Genomic DNA, 24,717 nt, shown 5'->3' on the forward strand with positions numbered 1-24,717 from the left:
AAGTGCTCTCTCCAGACCACGAATGCAGTTTTTATGACGGAAATGCAAATTCCCTCTTTCCATGCTATACCTGAAGGCAGCATTCAAGAGAAATGCCTTGTCCAAACTCTCCTGAACTTGAATGCAGCATCTTATGTTGAAAGAATTGCCGTCTCTGTGTAGAAATCCATGCCGTTACGCCACATCTCCAGTATTCACTTGATTATGCTTGGTTCAGTGTGGTATAAGCACCGAAAAATAGCTGACCGTTGTGAGCTTGGAGGGTCTGCTATTTTAGAAAAGGCCCTTTAGAGATTTCAGCCCCTGCCTCTCTAACATTCTCTGCACGTCCCTATAGAGCATCGCAGCGGAAGTTGATTCCTGGGGTCACTACGTCATTCCCCATTCATTTTCGCCATAGACTTTTACAAAAATATTTATAACAATTATGTTAAGCCTCGAACCAAGCCATCCAGGATGGAGGTGAATCATGACCATATAACCTTTTTTTCTATGAAAAGAACATTTTGAAAATCGCTAAACAAAGGGTAGTTATTAAATGTAGTATATCAAATAATGTAATATTAAAATATGTTTTCACATAGGATCAAAGGTTATATGGTCATGATTCACCTCCATCCTGGATGGCTTGGTTCGAGGCTTAACATAATTGTTATAAATATTTTTGTAAAAGTCTATGGCGAAAATGAATGGGGAATGACGTAGTGACCCCAGGAATCCACTTCCGCTGCGATGCTCTATCGCACATGAGTTCTGGGAAAATCCCACCCACGGAAGCTTCTTATTGGCTGAACCGGAGCTAGGGAGCGCTGATCGCGCAGAGGTGCGACCACCTAAACCTACTAACGCTGGTGAATGCTAACCTGGTGAAATTCTAACCTGCCGACGCTGGTGAATGTTAACCTGGTGAATGTTAACCTGGTGAACGTTAACCTGGTCGGACCAACTTCGTCATGGTCAATAGAACAGGGGTTTTCAAAGTGGGTGACGGGGCACCCTGGGGTGCCGCGACGGCAGTCCAGGGGTGCCGTGAGATAATTTGATAATATTTGAAATTTATTTGGACTTTTAAAAATATATTTAGTATAATTTTAAACTTGAAGTACAAAGTTATTTTCAGTCAGTTCTAAACCAAAATGGCTATTATCTCGCTTTCCTCGCAACATAATCGCTAAAATATGCTATACATATAAGGTGCTGGGAGTGAAAATTAGGAATATAATAATGTAGGGATGCCTCGGATGAAAACAATATCTATAGGGGTGCCCCGAGCCAAAAAAGTTTGTGAATCCCTGCAATAGAAAACGAGTGGCTCTCGCCCAGAACTCTTGTGCGATTCCAAATAACACGTCCCTGACTCCTGGGTTCTGCCACCACTCACCTTTAGTGAACCTGTAGTGCATGCGCGTGGTTCCCAGGTCCATGACGGTCTGCCTGGCCAGCTGCAGTTTGTTCTGCAGCGCCCTCTTCTGGCCCTCCAGCTTGCTGACGCGTGCCTCCAGCTCCTGGATGTTGTCCTCCATGTCCGTGTCCCTGGCCGACGCCGTCCCGGGACGGGCCTGCTGGAGACGCATGAGCTTGGTGGACATCCTGGGGGACGAGTTGGTGGAAAAACACTATTCATGTTTTTTCACGTAAGTAAAAGTATCAAAACAGCAATGTAGAAATACAAGTAAATTCAAAATGTACTTGCGTAAAAGTACAAAAGTACTGGTAACCATCAAAATGTACAGCTATTTTCAAATGGTCAAAATGTATATATAGTCCGGGAAAAATGGGGGTGAACGTGGATTCGCCTGTAAAAGTTTTTTTCTCAACTGATTCTTGTAGCTTGGGGTCACCTCTTAAGGATTCAAGAGGATGACCAGTGATATCCATTGAGCATTTTTTATTATTAACCCCTTAATGCCTGAAACATGGGCTCCCATTGACTTTCTATACAGGAGGAAAATACCCAGAAAAAGATTATTTTTCGGGTTATTTAAGGAGGATCTGAGGGGTCTAACTAGGGGTTTGTCATGATGCTGAATCCATTGCAGGCATTTGTTTTGCACAAAAAACATTCCGTGGGCTAGAAATAGCCTCAGAAAACAATACACGTATGGGTGAGTATTCATGTTAGTCGGAGGCCTTAGGGTTTTTTTTCTCGTGCTAATCAGTCTAAAAGTGCAAAATTTTGCACAGATGTAGCTCAGGGCTTGCTCTAATGATTTAACTAGGGCGCCAGAGTCTGCGACATTCGGGGTCGCCACAGCGGCCAAATCAAGTTGGGCTCCCATCGACTTTAGTGATGAAAAGTGATGAGTCATCACTTTTCAGAGTTTTGTCGGTGTTGTGGTGACCCCGAAGGTCGCCGACCTAGCTAAATCATTAGAGCATGCCCTGAGCTACATCTGTGCAAAATTTTGCACTTTTAGACTGATTAGCACGAGAAAAAAAACCCTAAGGCCTCCGACTAACATGAATACTCACCCATACGTGTATTGTTTTCTGAGGCTATTTCTAGCCCACGGAATGTTTTTTGTGCAAAACAAATGACTGCAATGGATTCAGCATCATGACAAACCCCTAGTTAGACCCCTCAGATCCTCCTTAAATACCCCGAAAAATAATCTTTTTCTGGGTATTTTCCTCCTGTATAGAAAGTCAATGGGAGCCCATGTTTCAGGCATTAAGGGGTTAATAATAAAAAATGCTCAATGGATATCACTGGTCATCCTCTTGAATCCTTAAGAGGTGACCCCAAGCTACAAGAATCAGTTGAGAAAAAAACTTTTACAGGCGAATCCACGTTCAGCGAAAAATCACCCTTTTTTTCCCGGACTAATAGGCTTGAAGTTAATGTGTGTTTTGGAATAATTATCAAAATCTACAAAGTAACTAGTAACTAAAGTTTCAAATAATTGTGGAGTAGCCTACAAGTATATGCCTCTGAAATGTAATGGATTAGAATGACTGAAAACTGGAAATCCTCCAGTAAAGAAAAAAATACCTCAAAATTGTACAGTACTTCAATAAATGTACTTAGTTACTTTAGACCAGTGCCTGGAGGATGGAAAGGAGTTCAGTGTATCAGAACTGAAGGTGAAGGATAAAGCCCAATTCAGGGACGTGCTGGCCATTGGGAAAAGCGGGACAACTCCCGAACGGCCGGTTCATTCCCAGCCGGTCCAGGACGGCCATTAGGAAAAAATAAAAAATAAAATGTCAGCCTTCGTTCCATTTTGGGGGCTGTGCGGCCAACAAAGTAAATCGTCACTGTCGGGCAGAAACCTCGTATCTCCAAGTTTCAAATGTATAATTTTTTTCACAAAGCAAAGCCCTGCTTCATCATACAAGGCCGTTGCACAAAAGTAGTGAAAAGAGCAGATCTACAAGCACACAACGCCTCGCGGTGCGAGGCGTTGTGTGCTTGTAGATCGGCTGTTTTCACTAGTTTATATCATTTTTAAAATGATAAATACAAAACAAACGGTTTTGGACACATAAGGTTTCCACCCGACAACGACGAAATATAAAAAAATAAAAAATAAAATGGGGCCCTCTCCAACTCTTTTTCCCGGGCTGAATCAGGGGCCCAGCACGTCCCTGGCCCAATTCATACTTTGTCAGGCGCCGGGAATAGCCGGCCTACAAACATGCTGTTCCTCTTTTGGGTGTGCAACATCATCGCACAACGGAGCCTAAATTAAGTTTAATAAGAATAGAATATGTGTTCACAGTACTTGTTGTTCCTCTTCTTTTAAAGAGGGTTAAATTCAACAAATTAAAACATTGGCTCCAGTAAGTAGGACTAAATATTTTGTTTTGTTTGTTTATTTCTCTTATATCTCTTGTAGATTAATAGGCTATAAAATGAAAATAAAAATGAACAAAATAATGACATTCATGAAGTACATATAACACAATAATGAGAATAACTAGCGAATTGAACTTGATTGACGTGAAATGTTAACGCCAGATTGAGTGCGTGCGTGCGTGCGTGCGTGCGTGCGTGCGTGCGTGCGTGCGTGCGTGCGTGTGTGTGTGTGTGTGTGTGTGCTTGTGTATGTGTGTGTGTATGTGTGCGTGTGTGCGCTACCTGCGAATCTTCTGTTCCTGTGTGATGGTGTGCTGTCTCAGCACACTGTTCTCCTCTATCAAGCGGAGACACTGTTCCTCCAGGTGCTCCCTGGGAACCTTGAAGAGACGCTGTGGGTCTGAGAGAGAGAGACAGAGAGAGAGAGAGAGAGACAGAGAGAGAGAGAGTGAGAGACACAGAGAGAGAGAGAGAGAGAGAGACACAGAGAGAGAGAGAGAGAGAGAGAGAGAGAGAGAGAGAGAGAGAGAGAGGCGATAGTGTGACAGAGAATGAGCAACAGAGACAAACAGTGACAGAGAGAGAAAGAAACAGACGTACAGACACACACACACAGATATCAGACATATTGTGGAAGTTGTTCAAAGGCATTTTAAAGGAGTAGTTCACCCAAAAGATTACATCATTTCTATAAATTACACACCCCACGAAGCCTTGAATGGAGATTTGTTTTTGTCACATTCCTAACCAATAATTTGAGTATGCTACAGCATGCAGTGTTTGTCCACAGCGTGTTCCGTCTCTAGACCGTGTGATCTTCTGTGTTTGTTAGAGGTTGATACGTTAAGTCACAGCACGAATTCCAATACAGTACATACATACTGGAAATACGTAGAAAAGTCAAGGAATGATATCAGGTAGTGTGAGAGCCTCTTTACACACAAAACAAATCCAGGATTAGCTTTTAACCTCATTTCACACGTGTGTCCTTTGTGAAGTAAGTACCACAGCTGTAAAGCAAACTATTTAAGCTATGACAATGTTTTCCTAAATGGATTGTGGTTAATGATCATTATATAATAATAATATACCTTTCATCTTCATGGAGTGAGACTTTTTCCAGGGCTTCACTTCACGCACAGAATCTGAGGAGCGGACAGGAAAGTTATAGAAAATCGGCGTTGGATGAGTTCAAAGACAAGCAACCACAATAAATCTGATTCTACATGCATAAAGGTGGGCATTTTGTTGACTAAAACTATGACTACCTTTTTTCACTAATGAAAACTAAATCAAAAACGAAATAGAAACGAAGCTATGATGACTAAAACTTAGACTAAATATATAGATTAAATGTTATGGAGGGACTAGTGGGGAAGAGTAGAACTAAAAGACAAGACATTTTATTTAGTTTGTTTAATTAAGTTTGGTTGCACTCGGATGTTGCACAGATCTACACGCTCACAACACGGTGCACTGCGACGCGTTGTGAGCTTGTAGATCGGCTATATTCAGGATGTAACCAATTTAAAATCAGACATTACAATGCCATCAAGGCCCACAAAAATACATTTTTGTCGACAAAATGAACTGTAGATTTAGTCGACAAAAATCTTCTGATATTTAGTCGACTAAAACTAAAAACTTTTCAGACAATAATATTATGTAAGGTGAAAATATGACTAAAACTAAATTAATTTCATTCAGAATTCAGTAGCGAAGTGTGATGTCACTTCCGTGAAATGGCGTGAAATGTCGCCCTCTACGGGGTTCATGCTGGTATTGTTTTGTATTCAAATCGCCATAGGGGATTCTGCGAACGCCGCATATAAGGTCTGTGTTAAAAATATAAACACACCATGCTCTCGGATTGACCCAAATGGATATGAAGCATCGACTAAGGTGGAAATGTACAGATTTACCCAAAGAGTAACACAATAAACGCTAGAAACGAGTTACAACAGGCTATATCAGATATGAATGAATATCATAAACTATGCAGAACCCCCCCGCTGACAGAAACGCGCACATGGTGTGTTTATTTTTTTAACACAGACCTTATATGCGGCGTTCGCAGAATCCCCTATGGCGATTTGAATACAAAACAATACCAGCATGAACCCCCTAGAGGGCGACATTACGCACAAATGACGACATGGCTTCGTTTCTCTATACTGGTTAAACTAAATCTAAATTTGCTGTCAAAATGAACACTGCCCACAATTAGCCCTATTCACGACCCGCCCACTCAGCATCCCCCGGGTGCTGAAGTCCCGTTTTGAAGGGGAAAATCCTACTATAAGCCTATAGAGTTAGCACAGAAATCGCAAATTTAATGCAATTTCCGAATAGTAAAGTATAAAATACGGCTAGCATGATCAAGAACACAAGATAGTAAACGGCACAAAGCATTATAATTTTAGAAATAACGATTTGTTGGCTTTAAGTCCAGTATAGTTTCCCCTTCTAAATTGAAGTCAGCACCCAGGGGATACTGAAAAACGGAAGTAGGTGGGCGGGCCGTGAATAGGGCTAATACTGTAAATGTACACGCATAAAGGTGGGCACAAAATGAACACACAAAGACACGTACCTGTGACAGTTGGCATGAGCCCCCCTCTCATCAGCCCCACATCTCTGACAGGGAGGTCCCCGGCTGTCTCATCCACCTCTATCGACATGACGCCGCTGCGTTCAGCCGCAACCAGTCAGCAGTCTTCAGGTACTGAACATCAGTGGTAGATTTGGGGGTTGGCTGGCGCCTGGATGGTGGGTTGAATTCATCCAGAATCGAGAACCAGTTGAAAAGAGAAAGTTGAACAGACAAAAAAAGAAATGTATTCAGTCGTGCAGTGCATGTCAAGCTAAACAGAGGGACTAGCCCAGTCTTTTTTTTTTAGATTTTAGTTTTTTGGGCTTTTTTATGGCTTTTTTGATAGGACAGTAGACTGACAGGAAATGGGGAGAGAGATGGGGAATGACATGTGGCAAAGGTCATCCGGATCGGGAATCGAACTGGCGATGCCAGCAGGCATCATAGCTTAGCATGTGATATGCGCCTTGACCACTAGGCCAGCGGGCGCCCCAAGGGACTAGCCCAGTCTTAAAACAAAAGGCAATTTAAGCTCATGATACATATTTTGCTTTTCAAACCTTTAAATTAATTTCATTTCATTTCACACATGGTAGTGTATCACAGTAGGCTACTACCAAAGTATAATGTATTTAATCTAATACATCCATGAGCAGGAAGAACAATACTTTACACAAGTAATGAAAAAGTCAAATCATATCCTATTTGTCGTCTTCGTATTGTCTAATTATTTTATTTTAAATGTAAATGTATAAATATTTATGTACAAGAGAATTCCACATTCTGTTTCTTATAATAATACTACTATAATAAAGCTAATAAGTAGAACGATCTTGTGCTACAGCAGTCTAATGCACATAAAACTATATTGTCATTCATTGTCTACACTAATACTTCCAACCATCAGCTGTGCCAGCAGTGCCTGAATGCACCCTGGCCCTACTGGGACAAAGTATGCACAGAGCCTCTTGTACTGTCTTGGACTGTTCCAGGACTTGTATGTCTTCCACAGTCCGAGACATACAAGAGGCTGTGTTCATTATTTCGCCCCACAGGCTGTGTTCTGTGCAAGTTGCACAAAACCCTTGTACTTATTATAAAGCCCTGCTGTCCCTAGCCAGTACCATGTGTACCAGTCAATAATTATGACCCCGCTTTGCCAATCTATGAAAAAGTGTCAACACGAGATCTACAGTATATTTGGCTATTAAACATTATGCTCTTATTTGATCATCTGATGCTGTTATTAAAACTCTGGCTACAACGCAGACGGTCAATTTGTGATGGTAATCTGTTTTTTTGCTTGAGTAAAGTAAACAGACGTCTGTGTGCCTAAGCTGCTCAACACTTCAGGGGCTGTACTGTCCCGTCAGTTCCACGGCAGTCGTCCGTCCAATTGAACACATGAGAACGATTTGTGAGAACTTGTATACTTTCTCAGTGGACAGGTGATACTGGGGGAAGAAAATGGTCTGAACCATTATAGCAACAACTTTCTGTCACAGGTTGGTGGCTGTTGTTGGTAGGTATGATTCAGCTGACATGAATAAAATTAAACACATGACACATTTGCCAATACATTATATTGACTCGGAGTATCCTATAATTAGCTAGAACTCTATAAAATATACATTAAAACAGTGGTTCTCAAAGTGGATTTCAGGGACTCTCTATGTTCCTTTATGGGGGTCTAAATTGACCCTTGCAAGTATGTAACTCTGACAGTGTACAAATGGAACCAAATGAACCCTAACGGGTCCATTTGGTACCATTTGTACACTGTCAGAGTTAAGGGAAACACTGCATTAAAACATTGAAAATACTCCTGGTGCAATTACTGTACCCAATATTAAACTGCATCCACAAACTGATTAACCTACCGTTTCCCGGTCATCCAAAAACGATGTCTTTCTCTATTGAAGAAGGAGTGTGTGTGAGGTGCTCCTGCTATGCTGTCATCCGGTAGGTCTGTCTCTGTGTCTGGTTACTATCCCACGATCCCACCCACAGCCCCTTTAAATCCACCCCCTTTCGCCAAGGGACACGATCGCGCGACTTATACAGACTACTCTCCGGAGAGTGCAGTGGTATGGATGGTTACTTCATTGTTGGTGAGTGTTAAAAAAAAACATGTCAATGGGAGTTACAATAGTATATTAACTACATGTTGCTTTCTGTTATTAAAGCCTATTATTATAATCTTTAGATACAGACAGAATTTGAAGATCAACGTCCAATCAAGATTATCTCACCAGCAAGTGAATTACTACTGTAATGGTCTAATCTCAGGGCCTCCCTAAAAAACACAGTTACAACTACAGTTCTAGAACACATTACACGCATTCTCATGATCTCACATCAGATCATGTGCCACAGAAACCTGCCTTGCCTCTCGGGTGTGTTGCCTATGTGGCCCCATCTGCTCCAAAGCTAATCCCATCTGGTTGATAATCTGATTAGCAGCAGAATGCTGACCCAGAGTCAGTGCTGTGGCCTGGACTCTGATAGATGTGGGAGTTTATAAGCGAGCGACGCGGCTGCTCTCAGATCTGTGCTTTACAGTTTATTCCAAGAGAGGTGAAGGGCCGTGGGTGAGAACGGAAAGAGGCAGAGCGGAAGCTGTTGCCAAGACTTTAAGGGAAGGCCAAAAATGTGTAAAGCAGAATGGTATTACTGTACTGTATACTATAACAACTAATACATTAAAAACAAATACATACCGTAAAACAGACAGAGAAGTGAGAAAATGCGTTATACTTTGTCACATACAGGTACTTTGTCATATGACAGTTTCATGCAGAAATAGACAAAATAACTGATCTGCAAGCTCACAACACTCCACATTAGGATGCATTGTGACCTTGCAGATCTGCTATTTTAGCTATTTTTGAATACATAGTTTTAGATCATTTCTGAAATGTGTTGAAAACTTATGAAACTTTTTTTAAATAATCTACAGTAAAGATGTTTGACAATAATGACACGCCCAAAACAGGGGGGCCAGGTGGTTAAATATTTGAGTTATCGGCCAAGACAGATGGCGCGACCGCTTTTCGCTCTTAGGCGTCTTACTAGTATTAAGTGTCTTGTATAAAAACCTGATATGACACATTGAAAATTATGCTTTTACATTTTTTATTTAAAACGTCATTAGAAAAGCAGGCTAAATCACCCATTTGTTAAATATCTAAGTGCTTTGTGGGGAGGAGGGGGACAGAGTGAATTGTAAAAGTACAAATAATGCCTATTGCAGACAGTGGTTCTCAACCTTTTCTGGATCAGGCTCGAAAATCTCAAAGACATTCACGGCCCACCAATCTGACCACTTCCTTTGTTTGTTTTGTTTTGCCAATTATTGAGAAGCCCACTTGCAACGTCCTCGCGGCCCACCGGTGGGTCCCGGCCCACAGGTTGAGAACCACCACTGTTATATCGTAACGTCCTCTGCGTCCTCCTCTCCGCTGACGGGAGACTGGCGGACGGGACAGATGACGAGCGGCGCTTTGTTGTCGGCGCCGTCACTCATCTCCGGGTTGAACAGGGGGAACAGGCGCTCTGTGAAGCAGCACTCGGTGAAGGAGTAGATGTGAGACCTGGCCACGGCGTCGTAGAACGACACCGTCCCCTCCTCGTAGTCCACGAACACCCCGACGGTGTGGGGCCTCTGGCGGGGGTGCAGGACCACCGCCTGGCCCGCGCACGCCCGGTACTCACTCCCCTTCCGCAGGCAAATGGACCAGTAGCCGTCGTCCGGGCACAGGGTGACCTTGCCCTTCCTGTTGATAGACTCTCGGGCCACGCCCAAGTCCCACGCCGTCTTGGCTCCGACCTCCACGTCCCAGTAGTGCCTCCCGGTGGAGAAACCCTGCATGGCATGAAGGAGATGGGGTCTTTACTTGCGCCAGCAGAGCACGCCAGCCAGCAGAGTGCGCAAGTACTGCGTTCGGCTGTGTATGTAAGTAGGTAGGTATGTAGGTTGATAGGTAGGTAGGTAGCTGTGGGCCCGTAGCCCAATCAGGGACCAGCATTTCTGGCAACGACATCATTAACAGCCAATGAGGGACCAGCATTCCTGGTGATGCCAGTGGTGATGTGTGGTGAGTGCACCTCATGGTGCACTCTGCTGGTGCACAAGTCGCTATTTTATTAAATTTTTTTACCTTTATTAGATAGTCACAGTGGAGAGAGACGGGACACACAGCGAGAGTAGGAGAGTGACATGCAGCAAATGGTCTGGCAACCCGGAAAAAGACACCAATGTCAAGCTTTGGCTTTTGTCTATATGTACTGTATATCCCCTCAATTTGATGCTAGACTCCTGGGAGATGGATTGCTGAGGTGAAGCGCAAAACCTTCTATCAGCTACCAGACTTGCATACACTGGTTGGTGGTGCCCAGGATCAAACCCAGTAGCTTGCGGTCAATAGGCAAGTGCTCTAACGACTGAGCTACCCGGAGACGACTAAGTGGTATCACCCTAACCATTCAGCTATCGGGTGTTTATAATGTTTAGGTATTATCATTCAGGAAGTTTTGGACAACTTCGTTTTTTTACAACAAGGGTTCATATTTTAGATTGTAATTAGAGAAGAGAAAAGATGAGTGTTAAAATGTTTTCATTTACTTCTTTCTATAGTTTTAGCGATTTTAATAACCTTGATTTCAGTTGGTGGGGGCATGCGTGCAAGTGGCTAAATATGTCTTTTTAGACACAATAAACCAAGTCAAGTCAAATGTGCCCATGAAAGATTGTGGTGCATCATGGAAATGGGCTTATTGAGCCTAAAAAGACATATTTAGCCACTTGCACGCACGCATTTTCTCTAATTACAATCTAAAATATGAACCCTTGTTGTAAAAAAACAAAGTTGTCCTTTAAGAAATCGTGAAAATCGTATCGTGAACCTAGTATCGTGATTCAAACGTATCATAAGTTGAGTGAATCGCTTTGTGCCTAAAGCACTTCATCAAAACATGCCGTACCTTGACGGCGAGGACACAGGGTGCTGTGTCAAAGCGCTGTGGTGAATCAGCTACGTCCAGTTCAACGTCTCCATCCCTGACCTGTGTTCCATCCTCACACACCACCAGCCAGGGGTTGGCTGTCCTGGGGTCCAGATGAACCTCCTCTGGTGGAAGACAGACCCAGTTTAGATATTAAAAGTCACTAAGTTAAAAAATCCTTCTCTAAAGAAAAGTAGGGAAAAACAATAGATAACCGTACCTACAAACTGTTGCATCCTCTCATGCTCTGAAATTCAATAGAATTATGAAGCAAAATTAGTTAAAGAACATAAAAAATATTATATCAGGATCATCAAAACATCAAAGATTATGTGTAAAAAGATTTGATTTTGTTAAGTGACGCAGCGAGAAGAGATTGGCACTTGCAGATACAAAGAAAACACATGTGTGGCAGTTTACTATCAGAACCATCACAGCTTGTCCGTATACATCCGTCCGTCTGGAGGGGTCCCGCTTGACACTGTGGTTCCCCTGTCACAGTGATGTGTCAGTGGAACCACAGTGTCAGGCGTGGTCTATGGGTTTGCCACTCTGACATGATGCTTTGACATCACTGTGATGTCATGGGAACCACTCTAACAGAATCCCTTTTATGCCCATATATGGAGATCCCCTATGTCATTGATATTAGGCCCATATCTAACAGGACTTGGGAATGCCCATACATGGAGGAAGACAGCCCATATCTGTGTGGCTGGTTCAGACAGGGATCTCCATGTATGGGCATAACTATATGTATGATGTCAGATGTGATAGATGTCATAGGATTTTCACATAACGAATAGCTGAGTAAGCATGTTTGGGGTCTCACAGCATATCTCCATATACAGTACATGGATATTGGGTACCAGGGTCTCCATATAACTGGTCTGATATACCTCAATGGCCAGACGGCCAAGACATGGCGCGACCATCGCTTGTCGCCCTGAGGCGTCTCACTAGTTTATTTTGGTTTGGGGGTATTCAATCAAATATTTTCTTTTTTTACTTGTGCAGTTTCTGTTTCCAGGAAGTGAATGTGATATTGTTTATTTATGTTTTTGGTGTCTTATAATCACATAAGCGATGGGTTTTATGACAAGACGCGAAAAATCAAAATGCATGAATTCATTCATTCACGCAGTATATTAGCAACAACTACTGGTAATGATACAACTTTTTTTCAATGACAGCAAATCTGACCTTGTATGGACAGCTTCTTCAAGGCCGGCTGCAGCAGGTCTTCAATGCGGGCCACTGCTCTCCTTACTGTCCCTACACACGTGTGTGAGTGGACACTGATCTCTGACCAGTCCTTCAAGGCTGGAGGGGAGCTGAGAGATGGGAATTTCTAACGAAAGATAAACATGAGAGAGAGAAGAGAAGAGAAGAGAAGAGAAGAGAAGAGAAGAGAAGAGCAGAGAAGAGAAAATAAGGAGAGAAGACAAGATGGGGGGGGGGGGGTTATTTCTTTTATGCATTTATTTTAATTCAAGAAATATCAAATCTACAAGCTCACAATGCATCACGTTGCGACACGTTGTGAGCTAGTAGATCGGCTATTGTTTGGCAAAGAGATTTGGTAGAGAGTGAAAAAAAGACTGTATCAAGTACGTATATTATAAGTACGTTTTACCAATAGAGGGTTTAAATGGCACTGGATATGCAGCTCTGCAAACAAAAGCTGAATTTATCCAGTGCATGACGGAGGACGATTTCACGATAAATTGAATTTCCACGATACGATTATCGTGAGTGTTTTTTTATCACGATAAAACGATAATATCACTTATGGTCCCATCCCTAGTACCTGCAGCACGTGGAGGTGGTCCTCAGTGTGCAGGAGGGTGTCCAGCTCTGCTCTCCTGCTCTCCAGGTGCTGGAGCTCCTGCTGCAGCAGCGCGAGGAGGCCCTGGGCTCTCCTCTGGGCCTGGGCCTGCTGCTCCTGGATGCTCTCTATCAGCTGGGCCTGGCCTCTCTCTATGGAGCTCAGCACTGCAGTGAACACCTGCCTGACACCCTCCACCTCCTTCCTGGAGTTCATCTGGAAACAGCAGGGAACACAACCGTTTAGATTTGAACCACTCTAACCGTTATTTTATGCTTAAACTGTTAAAAAATAGCAGAGCACCGAGTGCCGCACTGCGAGCTTGTGAATCTGCTATTTTTGAAAAATCTTGAACATTTGTCTTTGAATATTTTTGACCCGATTCTATAAATGTCTTCTGAATCCCTCTTCTAAATCAGTGGTTCTCAAATGTTTTCATGTCAAGGACCCCCACAATTACATTTATTTGGCCGTAGACCCCAATCTCAAAAATATGTTGTTCCTGGGACCACACAGAAGCAAATATTTGAGTTACAAATGTAGATATGTAAAGATATATTCAAAGACATGCAAAAAATATCATGATTTATCCAAAATAGCAGATCTACAAGCTCGCTGTGAGCTTGTATATCTGCTATCAATAGTTAAAGCATTAATTAATTCTAGGCCTAAATGGGTTAATATGGGAAACATAAATACATAAAAGGTATACAGTACAGGCATTGACACTAAGGCTTGCCCACCTGCCCCCGGCAGGTAAATAAAACATCATTGATTGATTGAAGAATTTATTAGAAGTTTGCAATAGAAAAAAGTACAGTTTCATGACAGTACAAATCACTGGTACAAGGTCAACTAAAAGGAGATCCTAGAAAGCCGAGGCTTATTTCCACAGGAACCACACTTTAAGTATCTCATATAACATTGAAAGACAGACGGATAGAACATAGTACTTTATCTAGGATAATATCAGTTTCAAAAGCATAACATCAAATACAAAAGGCAGAATACAAAGAAAAAGGGGGGGGGGAGCATGGGGGCTTAGTCTATTTACAAGTCACGGGTAGCTGCTGTCTGAAGGTGACTTTTCATACCAATTTTGAAGGAGGCTAGGGATTTGCTCTCCTTTAGGGCTTGTGGAAGGGCGTTCCACATGTTGATGGTATAGCAGGAGAACGAGTTAGCGCCTTGTTTAGTGTTAAATCTACGCTGATGATGATTAGTGGAGCTGCCTCTGGTGTTATGATCGTGAACATCCTTGACCTTTAAGAAGTAGTTTGTCAGGTACATGGGAATCTTGGAGGTGTAGTGTATCTTGTACACCAGGCCCATTGCAAGATGCTGTACTCTGTCAGCTACTTTGAGCCACCCCACGCTTTCGTGGTGATGCTCGGTAAGGTGGGTCAGAGGAGGGAGACCAAGCACAACCCTAATTAGTTTGTTTTGGGCTGTTTGGAGCTTTAGCTTTAAGGCAGCTGGGGCGTCGCGATACCAGACAAGGACTCCGTAATCAATGAGGGGCCCAATAAGAGCACCTCCTAGTGTCTTTCGGGATTTAATATTGATCAGTGGGGCAACTCTTTGCAAGAAGCGAATTCGTTGATTGACTTTATTGATTACCTTGGTGGTCATTTTTTCACTGGATAGGTTAGTCTCCAGGATGCAACCCAGGTAGCAGATGTGGTTTTTTCTTTCTATCACAGTGTCACCTACTTTAATTGTGAAGTTCTCAACTAGGCTAAGTTTCTGACTAGATCCAAAGAGGATACATTCAGTTTTGCCTAGGTGAATTGAGAGTCTGTTGTCATTGAGCCAGGTGCAGATCTTGTTAAGTTCACAGTTAAGGGCCTTTTCAACCTGCAAAATGTCTCTGCCTGAGACTAGGAGAGCCGAGTCATCCGCGAACAGAAACAGATTGCAGTCACAAGCAGATGACATGTCGTTTACGTATATTAAGAACAACAGTGGTCCTAGTATACTCCCTTGAGGTACTCCACAGTTTACTGGGAGGGGGGGGGACAGGGTTCCGTTGACTTCCACCATCTGTTCCCTCCCCACCAAGTAAGAGTGCATCCATCTCACTGCTGTGCTATCAAGACCAATAGCTTTGAGTTTTTCGATCAGAATAGAATGATCGACGGTGTCAAATGCCTTCTGGAGGTCCAGCATGACCATGCCACAATATTTGCCATCGTGAATTTCACGTTTGATGTAATCATTCAAATAGATGAGGCATGTATCTGTGGAATGGGACTCTCTGAAGCCAGACTGGAACTCGTAGATCAGTTTATTCTCTTCAAGATATCTAGCCACCTGTTCATAGACAATTTTTTCCATTACCTTAGAGATGGAACTAAGGATTGAGATTGGCCTGTAGTTGCCAGGGTCAAGTTTACTGCCTTTTTTGTGCAGGGGGGTTACCTTGGCTAATTTGAAGTCCTGGGGGACATAACCCTGCTTGATAGATAGATTAATAATATGGGTAATGATTGGGGCAATGGTGGCAGCTGAGTCTATGAGAAATTTGGGGGCAATTTTATCATGGCCAGCGGCCTTGAATTGAGGTAGGGTGCGCAGTTTTTTAAACACTTCATCAGTTGACACCGTGGCAAGTTTAAAGTTGTCTTTGCATACCCCAAGGTTCCTGTAGAATTTCAAGATGTGCCTAACACCAAACAGCCCAGATGGAGCGGGCAGTTTATTGACCAGATTTTTGGCCATGGAGGTGAAGTAGATGTTCAGGGCAGGTGAAGTAAAAAAAAAAAAAAAATGAAATAACAAGTGTGAAACCATAGACATATTCAATCATAGCTACAGTATGGTATTTGGATTTGGAGGTATTGAGGTGTGACATTTTTAATCGCACAGACTCAGTAAGTAAAGAAATAAGTGTTAAATTGAGCGATAATTAAAATCTTTACCTATCATATTATAATGGACGATTGGGCATGACCTTTGGGCAAGTAGAACATGACCTGTACTTGCCCGACGGGCAAGTGCCTCTGAGACCTTAGTGTCAACCCCTGCAGTATTTATGAAATGACCAATGATTCTTGTGGATGTCAACATTTTCAATTAATCACACAAAATGAATCACACGCATGATGTGTAATTGCAGAGCCAATTATACAGGATTGTTAACAGGTTAATACATTGTTTTAATTACTTTATAGGATACACAAAAGCATGTTTAAAATAGCAAAACTTTGTTGAATTTATACGGCAACCCACTCTGCTGAGCTCCATAGAATGCTTGATTTCGTCCTCCTTCTTCAGTCTATCCTGGATCATCCCCTTTACCTCTGATGTGGTTGTTTTCAGCCGAACCTGGACATCACAAAAGCAGAACAACAAATATAATGTAACCAGTGGGGATGGGAGGCTAATCAATCACTGCTTTTGTTACATCCACCCCTCTCAGGTCATTCATTTGTTATGGGAATTTCTTTCTTTTCTTTTTTTTTTTTTTTACAAATCAAGCGTTCCCACCACAAGATAAAATATTAGTTCAAGCAGTGCAATTTCTCACAAAGTCAATGCAAAGACACGACTTGGTGCGATGTCGAGCAGTGCGAACGAGGCAAACCGGGCAAAGCAAACAAAGCTTTCCGATCCCAACTGAGGGGACGCCTCGTTTACCGACTCTGACGAGCATGACCAAAGAACAGATTCTAGAAAGATATTCTATCTTGTGATAGGAATGCGTCTTTTACAAAATGATCAGAAAAGCAGAAATCAAATAATTTCTGATTGCACTTTTGGCAGACAGTTGGTAGACTGGAGGTGTTCACAACACCATGCCACTGAGAGCAGGCACGTGCACACATAGACATCAAAGAGGGCTTGAGCCCCTGCCCTTTTATCAGTCTGTAAAAAGTGCCCCCTCCAGACCATGAATGCAGTTTTTACTATGGTGAAAGAAATACAAATGCCCCCCCTTTCCATGCCATACCTGAAGGCAGCATTCAAGAGAATTGCCTTGTCCAAACCCTCCTGAACATGAATGCAGGGTTGTATGTTGAAAGAATTGCCCTCTCTGTGTAGAAATCCATGCCATTACGCCACATCTCCAGTATTGAATTGATTATGCTTGGTTCGGTGTGGTATCAAGCTCCGAAAATAGCTGACCTCCAAGCTCACAACGCGTCGCAGCGCGACGCGTTGTGAGCTTGGAGGTCTGGTATTTTCAATATTTTCACCAAAAGGCCCTTTTAGACATTTCAGCCCCTGCCTCTCTAACATTCTCTGCACGTCCCTGACTGAGAGGCGACCTCACCTTCCTCTCGGCGCTCTCCCTCTCGACGGGGACCGTGTCGTGACAGCGGTGGTCGCTCTCGGTGCACAGCACGCACACACACCTCCGGTCGCTCCGGCAGAACAGCTCCAGGAGCCTCTGGTGCTTCTTGCACATGCGCTGCTCCAGGTTCACCACGGGCTCCATCAGCTGGTGGATCTTCAAGGTGGCCACCCTGAGGTTAGGGTGACCAGATTTTTAATTTAGTTGGTTACAACGTACAGTAGTGGCTAAAAGTATTGGCACCCTTGCATTCGTTTAAAAAAAACACACAACACACAATCGTCTAGATTGCGCACAGTGAAGGAACATCAAGGTCTCTGGAGATGGACTTGGACTTGGAGTCCATGTTTGGCTACAATCTGACCTCTGACCTCCTGACAATTCTCTCCTTTTTTATTTGGTCCATACTCAGTGTGTGACACAAAACAGCAGAATGAGGGCTTGGGGAAATCTCGCTTTTGCGAACGCCCATCATTTCGACCGGAGGGTTAGCGACTCACTCCACGGATGTTAAGGTTAGGGTGAGGGTTAGAGTCGGGTGTCGAAAAGATGACATGTAGTAACAGCGACACGCTCCCTGAGGGCTTTACTCCATTTAAACTGGGTGGATTTAGTGGTTACTAGTAAAGATTAAAGTCAGCTTGGACTCACCACAGGTGAGTTCTAGGTGAATAGCCTGCTTGAAATTCAAGTACAGTGTATTTAAGTATTTATGAAAACTTCTGTGTAGAATGAGCTAGGATTCTGTATTCTAGTTTTATGTTGTGTTCCTCTGCAAACCAAATACTGTATGTTGATGCAAAATATGTTTTCGTTAGCCAAGCTTCTGGAAGATTTTTTAGTTTTTTTTTCTGTTTTACAAATGCAAGGGTGCCAATACTTTTAACCACAACTGTATGTTCGGGAGTAGAGACCACACACTGATTATCACAGCCACTCCCCTGTTCATTCATCTCATGAGTCCACGCACCGACCATCACAGCCACTCCCCCGCTCTCAATCATCTTATCAAAGTTACCTGCCTCCTCTTATCGGCAAGCCAATCACCACAGTATAAATACACCCGCGAGCTGTCACTTAGCCGTTCTACTAACATGGTCTCGAACAAACCCTCCATCCACCCCAACAACCCCCCCCCCCCCCCCCCTTTCCTATTTTTCTCTCCACTCCTTTTCGTTCACTAAACCCATTAAACTTTATTCAGTTGTGAAAAAACCCTTAAACTGGGACCACCTAAGCCCTATTTCAGAAATAGCACCCACCAAAAAGAAGCTGATCTACGAGTGACCAACACACTCTCAGTCTTACTCCCCAAAATGTGTGACTCCTTAGTTGGGACAAATGTTACCAAACGTTAAACTGTGACTGGAAGGGTAGGTATCCTTCCAGACTGGAGTGCAGAAGTGCCCGGGAAGACTGGAAGTTCCAGTCTTCCCGGGCACTTCTGCACTCCAGGAATGCGGAAGTGCCATTCTCATGTTCGCCAAAAAAAGTTAAAACGACGGAGGCGTGCCACCTAAAGCGCACTTGAGCCAAGAGAGGCACCGCTTCAGCCGACTCATTCAAGTTAATGTCCCGATAGGGACAGCATTGTTACTCATATCCCCTTTAGCCGTATTTGCCCCCCTTCCAGTCTAGGGGTGACTTCTGGGGATGTCCGGGTGACGTCTTGGGGTGAGAATGCGTCGTGAGATGTTGTTGTTTTCACTATTTATATTTTTTTCAGGCATTTTCATCAGCATGGGACAATTATTATAGCACACCTTGTACGTAGTGACTGCACCTTTCCACAGAACAGAACATGATAAGCACTCAAAACAAGTATTATCATTTTAAGGGTGCTGGAAACTTGGGCAATTTTGTTAGTGGACATGACATATTTTAGTGTTTAACAAATATGGGGACTTGGGACAACCAGCATGAAACCAGGAGGTCTGCTCACCGTACCTCAGATGTGGCTCCAGGTGGGCCTGGCAGTAGGAGGTGAGACACACCAGGCAGGACTGCAGGGCCTTGGCCTTCGTCCCGACGCACACGTCACAAAGCAGGTCCCCGGGCCTCCCGTCCTTCTGCCTCCTCCTCGCTCGGATCAGCTCGGACATCTCCTTGGCGAAGGCGTTGGGGCAGAGCTCCGGCTCCCCTGGGAAGGCGCGCTTGCATCGGGGACAGGCGCGCACGCCGCCGTCGCCGTTCCAGTGTCTCCCGATGCAGGCCGAGCAGAAGCTGTGTCCGCAGGGGACGGAGACGGGATCAGAGAAGACGTCCCGGCAGAGGGAGCACTGGAACTGCTCCTCGGACAGAGGGACGCAGGGGGAGGACATGTCTTCACAAGACATAATATGAGAGAATTTTGATCAACTGGCTTGGAATGATCAACTAATCATTAGAAACAAGAAATACTCTTCATGGATACTTAGAACAGCCCTCAGCATGCACAGAAACAAAATTAAGAAAATAATTAGATCTTTTGACCAGAAGGCCTACGTCATTTAATATTTGAATACTCATAAATAGCCTACAGCATTTTCAGGATTAAGTAGCTCTTTAGCTGGTGTGAATACCTCAGTTCGAGTGGTGTCTTCGAGTGAATTAATCACTTATAGGGCACGGTCACACCGCACTTTTTAATTCTACCTATGAGGGCAGGGTTCTGCCAATGCATTTCAATGGGAGCTTTTTTTTTATCCACAAATGGCAGCAAGAGCAAACCACTCAATTCCCATTGAAATGCATTGGCAGAATCCGCCCTCATAGGTAGAATAAAAGTGTGTCGTGACCGTGCCCTCATGTTTTCTGTGTTTGTTTATTTTTTCCCTGGTCTGATCATTCATAATACTGATTATCCGGGGGGAGTAGCTATTTAGCAGCCTAACTGCCAGTGGCCTTGTAGCTGCGGAGCCATGCACTTGGCATGCAGCAGCATCTGCAACAGTGTGTGTGGGTTGGTTGGGAGGGACGGTTACAGGCTTTGATAATCCTGCAAACTTTGAACTTTGCTGACACAACATACATCATGAACAGTATCCACGGTAACCATCCAAGGTAACGATGCCGTTATGAAGCCCATTACCACCAGGGGGAAAATAAATCAGACCGGGCTTGTATGATCCCCAGGTGAGTGTGTGACTGTTAAATGAAAACCTGAAAATATTAACCTCCTCTAGTCCACAACAAATGTATTCGCCAAATATAGCTGATCTACAAGCTAGCTTGTAGATCCCCACAAGAATATGGATACTGGTGTTAAAGTAGTTAATGTATAGCCCATACATGGGCAACTGGCTGTATGAGTTGTCTTTTGTATGAGATAGGACAAAGTAGGACGTAGCAATATGCAATGTGGCCCTCTGGAGTAAAGGCGGAAATATAGAGGCCCTCGCCAAAATCAAAGTTGCCCACGCCTGGTATAGCCTATCCGAGAGAGGCAATAGCCTCTGTGTATTGACATCTGGAAGATGAACACAGATTCTGTGTTCAAGAAAGCTCAGTCTAGACTTTTCCACTTGAGAAAGCTCAGATATTTTGAGATCAGTAGGCCACTCCTTCATGTATTCCCTAAAGGAGAGCAAATCCCTAGCCTCCTTCAAAATTGGTATGAAAAGTCACCTTCAGACAGCTGCTACCCGTGACTTGTAAATAGACTAAGCCCCCATGCCCCCCCCCCCCCCTTTTTATTATTCTTTTTTCTGCCTTTGTATTTGATGTTATGCTATTGAAACTGATATTATCCTAGATAAAGTACTATGTTCTATCCGTCTGTCTTTCAATGTTATATGAGATACTTAAAGTGTGGTTCCTGTGGAAATAAGCCTCGGCTTTCTAGGATCTCCTTTTAGTTGACCTTGTACCAGTGATTTGTACTGTCATGAAACTGTACTTTTTTCTATTGCAAACTTCTAATAAATTCTTCAATCAATCAATCAAGGTATCCTTGCTAGTGTCCTCTTTTATGCTGTGCTCTGCTGGGGGGGCAGCATCATGGCTGATGATAAAAACCGAATCAATAAATTGATTAAAAAGGCTGGCTCAGTGATTGGCCTCCCTCAGGATACGTTGGATATCACTATAGCCAAGCGAATGAGGACCAAATTGAACACTATTCTTTCCTTTGAAGGCCATCCTCTCTATAAGGTATTTAAGGACCTGCGTAGCAAGTTTAGCAACAGGTTTTTGATGCCTATAATATCTACTGAGCGAATGAAGAAATCCTTTGTTCCTGCTGCTGTTAAATTCCTTAACGTTAACGTACATCGCTAGCTTGGTTTTTGGGAGGGTGTCATGTAATTTGTAAAGTCTGTTATTGTTATTTGTTGTGTATCTGTATGTTTGTTATATGTTGTCATTGATTTTGTGTATTTGTATTCGCTCTGGTGGCAAAACATGTTTCCCTTTGGGGACTAAGCAATAAACCCATACCATACCATCTGAGTGATTCATTTACAGTGTTTACTGAATCAATCAGAGCAGTCGGTAACAGTATTGTCTTAGTAATAGAAGTCTTTGATCCATGGTCAAGGTCAGACTCTATAAAGTGTAATTTAATAAATCATTCACTAGTATTGTATTGCAAGAGTATTTTCATCATGGTGAATAGTTTTACTTGCATCCCTTGTGTCCCGCAGATGCAGAAATGCTTCTAAGTAAGCATTCTAAAACGGCTAGTTCCTTTCCTTGATTCTGATTGGCTGGTTGCTGTGGTATATGAGACTATAACCCACACCTTGAATCAGTTTATAATTATATTAAACCCAGGTGCGTTATTTCTTTTGTGTTGTTTCTGCAGCCTGGCCGGGAACTACTTTCAAAGCAGACCTTATAGTGAAATAGAACAGTTGTATACATGTCTATGATTTTTCATGTTGCCATATTGTAACAGTTTTAGAACTTTTTCATGTTGCCATATTGTAACAGTTTTAGAAAAGCAATAAGCCACGCGAGGCTTGTGGTTACCTGTATTTTACACCGGCTGAGAGGGTTGGAAACACTCGGCTGCGCCTCGAGTGTAGACATATTTTTTTTGTCCATGGCGTGAGTAGGCTAATCAATAGAATTACACCAAGAAGCACACCAAACCTCTTTGCCAAAAATAGCAGATCTACAAGCTCACAATGCGTGGCAGATGTTTGTGAGCTTGTAGATCCGCTATTTTCGTTTTTAGTTTCATCTTCCCCTAACTGTTAACGTAAAAAATAAAGTCCCTATCACACAAAGACTTGGCTGCTGTGCTGTGGCAAACCCATTCTGGTAGAGTGGTTCCCCTGACATCACAGTTTCATCAGAGCATGATGACATCATGATGACACATTTTTACAGTCTATGGGTTTGCCCATAGACCGTAAAAATTAGACACAGAGACAAGCTGTGACATTTCTCATGGTAAACTGTAACAATAAATTACTTATAATCTGCTTTTAGCGCTGTATAAGAAGTAATAATGCTCATAATGCTTTATGACAATTCAATGACACATTATAAAGCATGTTATAAAAGGGTAAGGAATCATAATAGGCCTTCTTCGCACTTGCTGCTGGTCACTCCTTTCAGGAGGAGGATTAATGTATTAAGTATCACACATTTTAATAATGTTATAAATGATAATAATGATGATAATAATAATGCATTACAGGGAGGGGGTCTGTGAGAGCAACTGCATTTACAAAAGAATATCACAAAAATCTACAGGCCTACAAGTTGTGAGCTTGTAGCTCTTTAATTATGTGACAATTTGGCCAATGTTTGACCAGTTTTTATAGTATAGTTTGTTGATTATTTTGATGCAGTATTGGTCTTTTTTGTATTAAAGATATTGAATGTCGTCATATTATAAATTGACACTGCACTGTATTGTAGGGACCCCTCTGGGGGTCCAGACCCACAGGTTGAGAACCACTATCCGAGTTTTAAGTTTATATTTGATTGCATCCAAACAATTTTCAATAATGAGTATTGATGTCACATCTTAGCCTAAAATGTAAAAACAGAAACGTTTTGTAGTCCATTTCTAGAGTAGGCTAGGCTAGAAAGCAGTGCTGGAATTTCTCTCCATGTGCGTGCTTTTACGCGCTCCTATACGCACCTGTCATCTATTTCTATTACGAATAATAACTTAAATACCGTAGTAAAACTTCATGATACCTTATCAGCTCACTATGCGGGGGGAGGTTCAAAGTCTATTCGCATGGTCCCATAGGTTATACTGTTGTGCTGTAGGCTATAGCCGCAGAAGAATGGGCTGAAATCACATACAAATGGGACAAAATCAGTGTATTTTTTTACCTTAATGTGTTAAATCCCCGATGCAACAACAGTTCAAAGAATCTGCGTGGTCACAATGTTTCCAAACAGGAAACCAACGTTCCGGACTGACGAGTGACGAACCCGAAACCAAACTGTCTGCTCTGCTCTGCTCGGCTAAAATGTCAATCACTTCTTTTTACTGAGATCTTTTACAAGGATCCTTTTCTTTTCGCAGCGCCGGGTGCACTGCAGCCTGCAGGTCGAAAGTGCACGTCTTCCTTACAAGCAGCGCATCAATAAACACAACACGAACCCGCTCTGACAGATTTCACGGTTGATGGCGTATTGCTGCCCTCTACTGTTCGTTTTGGAAACTACACCAGAATGAGTTTAGCAGGTGCATGGGAGTGATGTTGAGACCAGTGGTGAGAAAAAGTACTCACACATTTTTTTACTTGAAGTAAAATTATCAATACTGCAATGTAGAAATACCCTCTTAGGGTGCCCTCACACCAAAGTACAGATGAGAGTGGAATCCGCGTTCTGCCAATGCATTTCAATGAGAGTGAAGCGGTTTCATGCCAGCAGAGGATTTCTGCAAAAAACGCTCCCTTCTCATTGAAATGCATTGGAGGAACGCGGATTCCACTCTCATAGGTATTTTGGTGTGAGGGCATCTTAAGGCTGCCCTCACACCAAAATACCTATGAGAGTGGAATCCGCGTTCCGCCAATGCATTTCAATGAGAGTGAAGCGGTTTCATGCCAGCAGAGGATTTCTGCAAAAAACACACCCTTATCATTGAAATGCATTGGAGGAACGCGGATTCCACTCTCATAGGTATTTTGGTCTGAGGGCAGCCGCACCCTTACAAGTAAAAGTCCGGAATTCTAAATTTACTTGGGTAAAAGTACAAAAGGTGACCTATGGCATCAAAATAGGCTACAACAGGCTACATG

At 43.0% G+C, this 24,717-nt stretch overlaps 2 protein-coding genes across 3 annotated transcripts in view; both read right to left on the reverse strand.

Annotated features, from left to right (window-relative positions):
- rpgrip1 (RPGR interacting protein 1) overlaps positions 1-6,480 on the reverse strand; it is a gene marked incomplete at its 5' end in the record, with an annotated part of 29,638 nt that extends 23,158 nt beyond the window's left edge. The window contains 4 exons of the mRNA XM_080741391.1: positions 1,382-1,590; positions 4,082-4,199; positions 4,891-4,944; positions 6,393-6,480. Coding sequence (XP_080597517.1) covers positions 1,382-1,590; positions 4,082-4,199; positions 4,891-4,944; positions 6,393-6,480 — 469 coding nt within the window. The remainder of the gene's footprint in view (positions 1-1,381; positions 1,591-4,081; positions 4,200-4,890; positions 4,945-6,392) is intronic.
- A 3,224-nt stretch (positions 6,481-9,704) lies between these two features.
- On the reverse strand, positions 9,705-24,024 carry LOC308298399 (E3 ubiquitin-protein ligase TRIM39-like). 2 transcript variants are annotated; one of them, XM_080741991.1, is made up of 9 exons: positions 23,798-24,024; positions 19,469-19,844; positions 17,501-17,693; positions 16,456-16,551; positions 13,207-13,440; positions 12,600-12,747; positions 11,617-11,643; positions 11,376-11,521; positions 9,705-10,257 (listed from the first exon to the last, which is right to left on the reverse strand). In XM_080741991.1, the coding sequence occupies exons 2-9, from the start codon at positions 19,840-19,842 to the stop codon at positions 9,820-9,822; spliced, it is 1,656 nt and encodes a 551-aa protein (XP_080598117.1). In that variant the 5' UTR covers positions 19,843-19,844; positions 23,798-24,024; the 3' UTR covers positions 9,705-9,819. The 2 variants fall into 2 exon arrangements, with proteins under 2 accessions (XP_080598117.1, XP_080598118.1); XM_080741992.1 differs by lacking the exon at positions 11,617-11,643.
- Between the last annotated feature and the right edge of the window lie 693 nt (positions 24,025-24,717).

This window comes from Nannobrachium achirus (assembly GCF_963921795.1).
Source record: "Nannobrachium achirus genome assembly, chromosome: 14".
NCBI classification, from domain to species: domain Eukaryota; kingdom Metazoa; phylum Chordata; class Actinopteri; order Myctophiformes; family Myctophidae; genus Nannobrachium; species Nannobrachium achirus.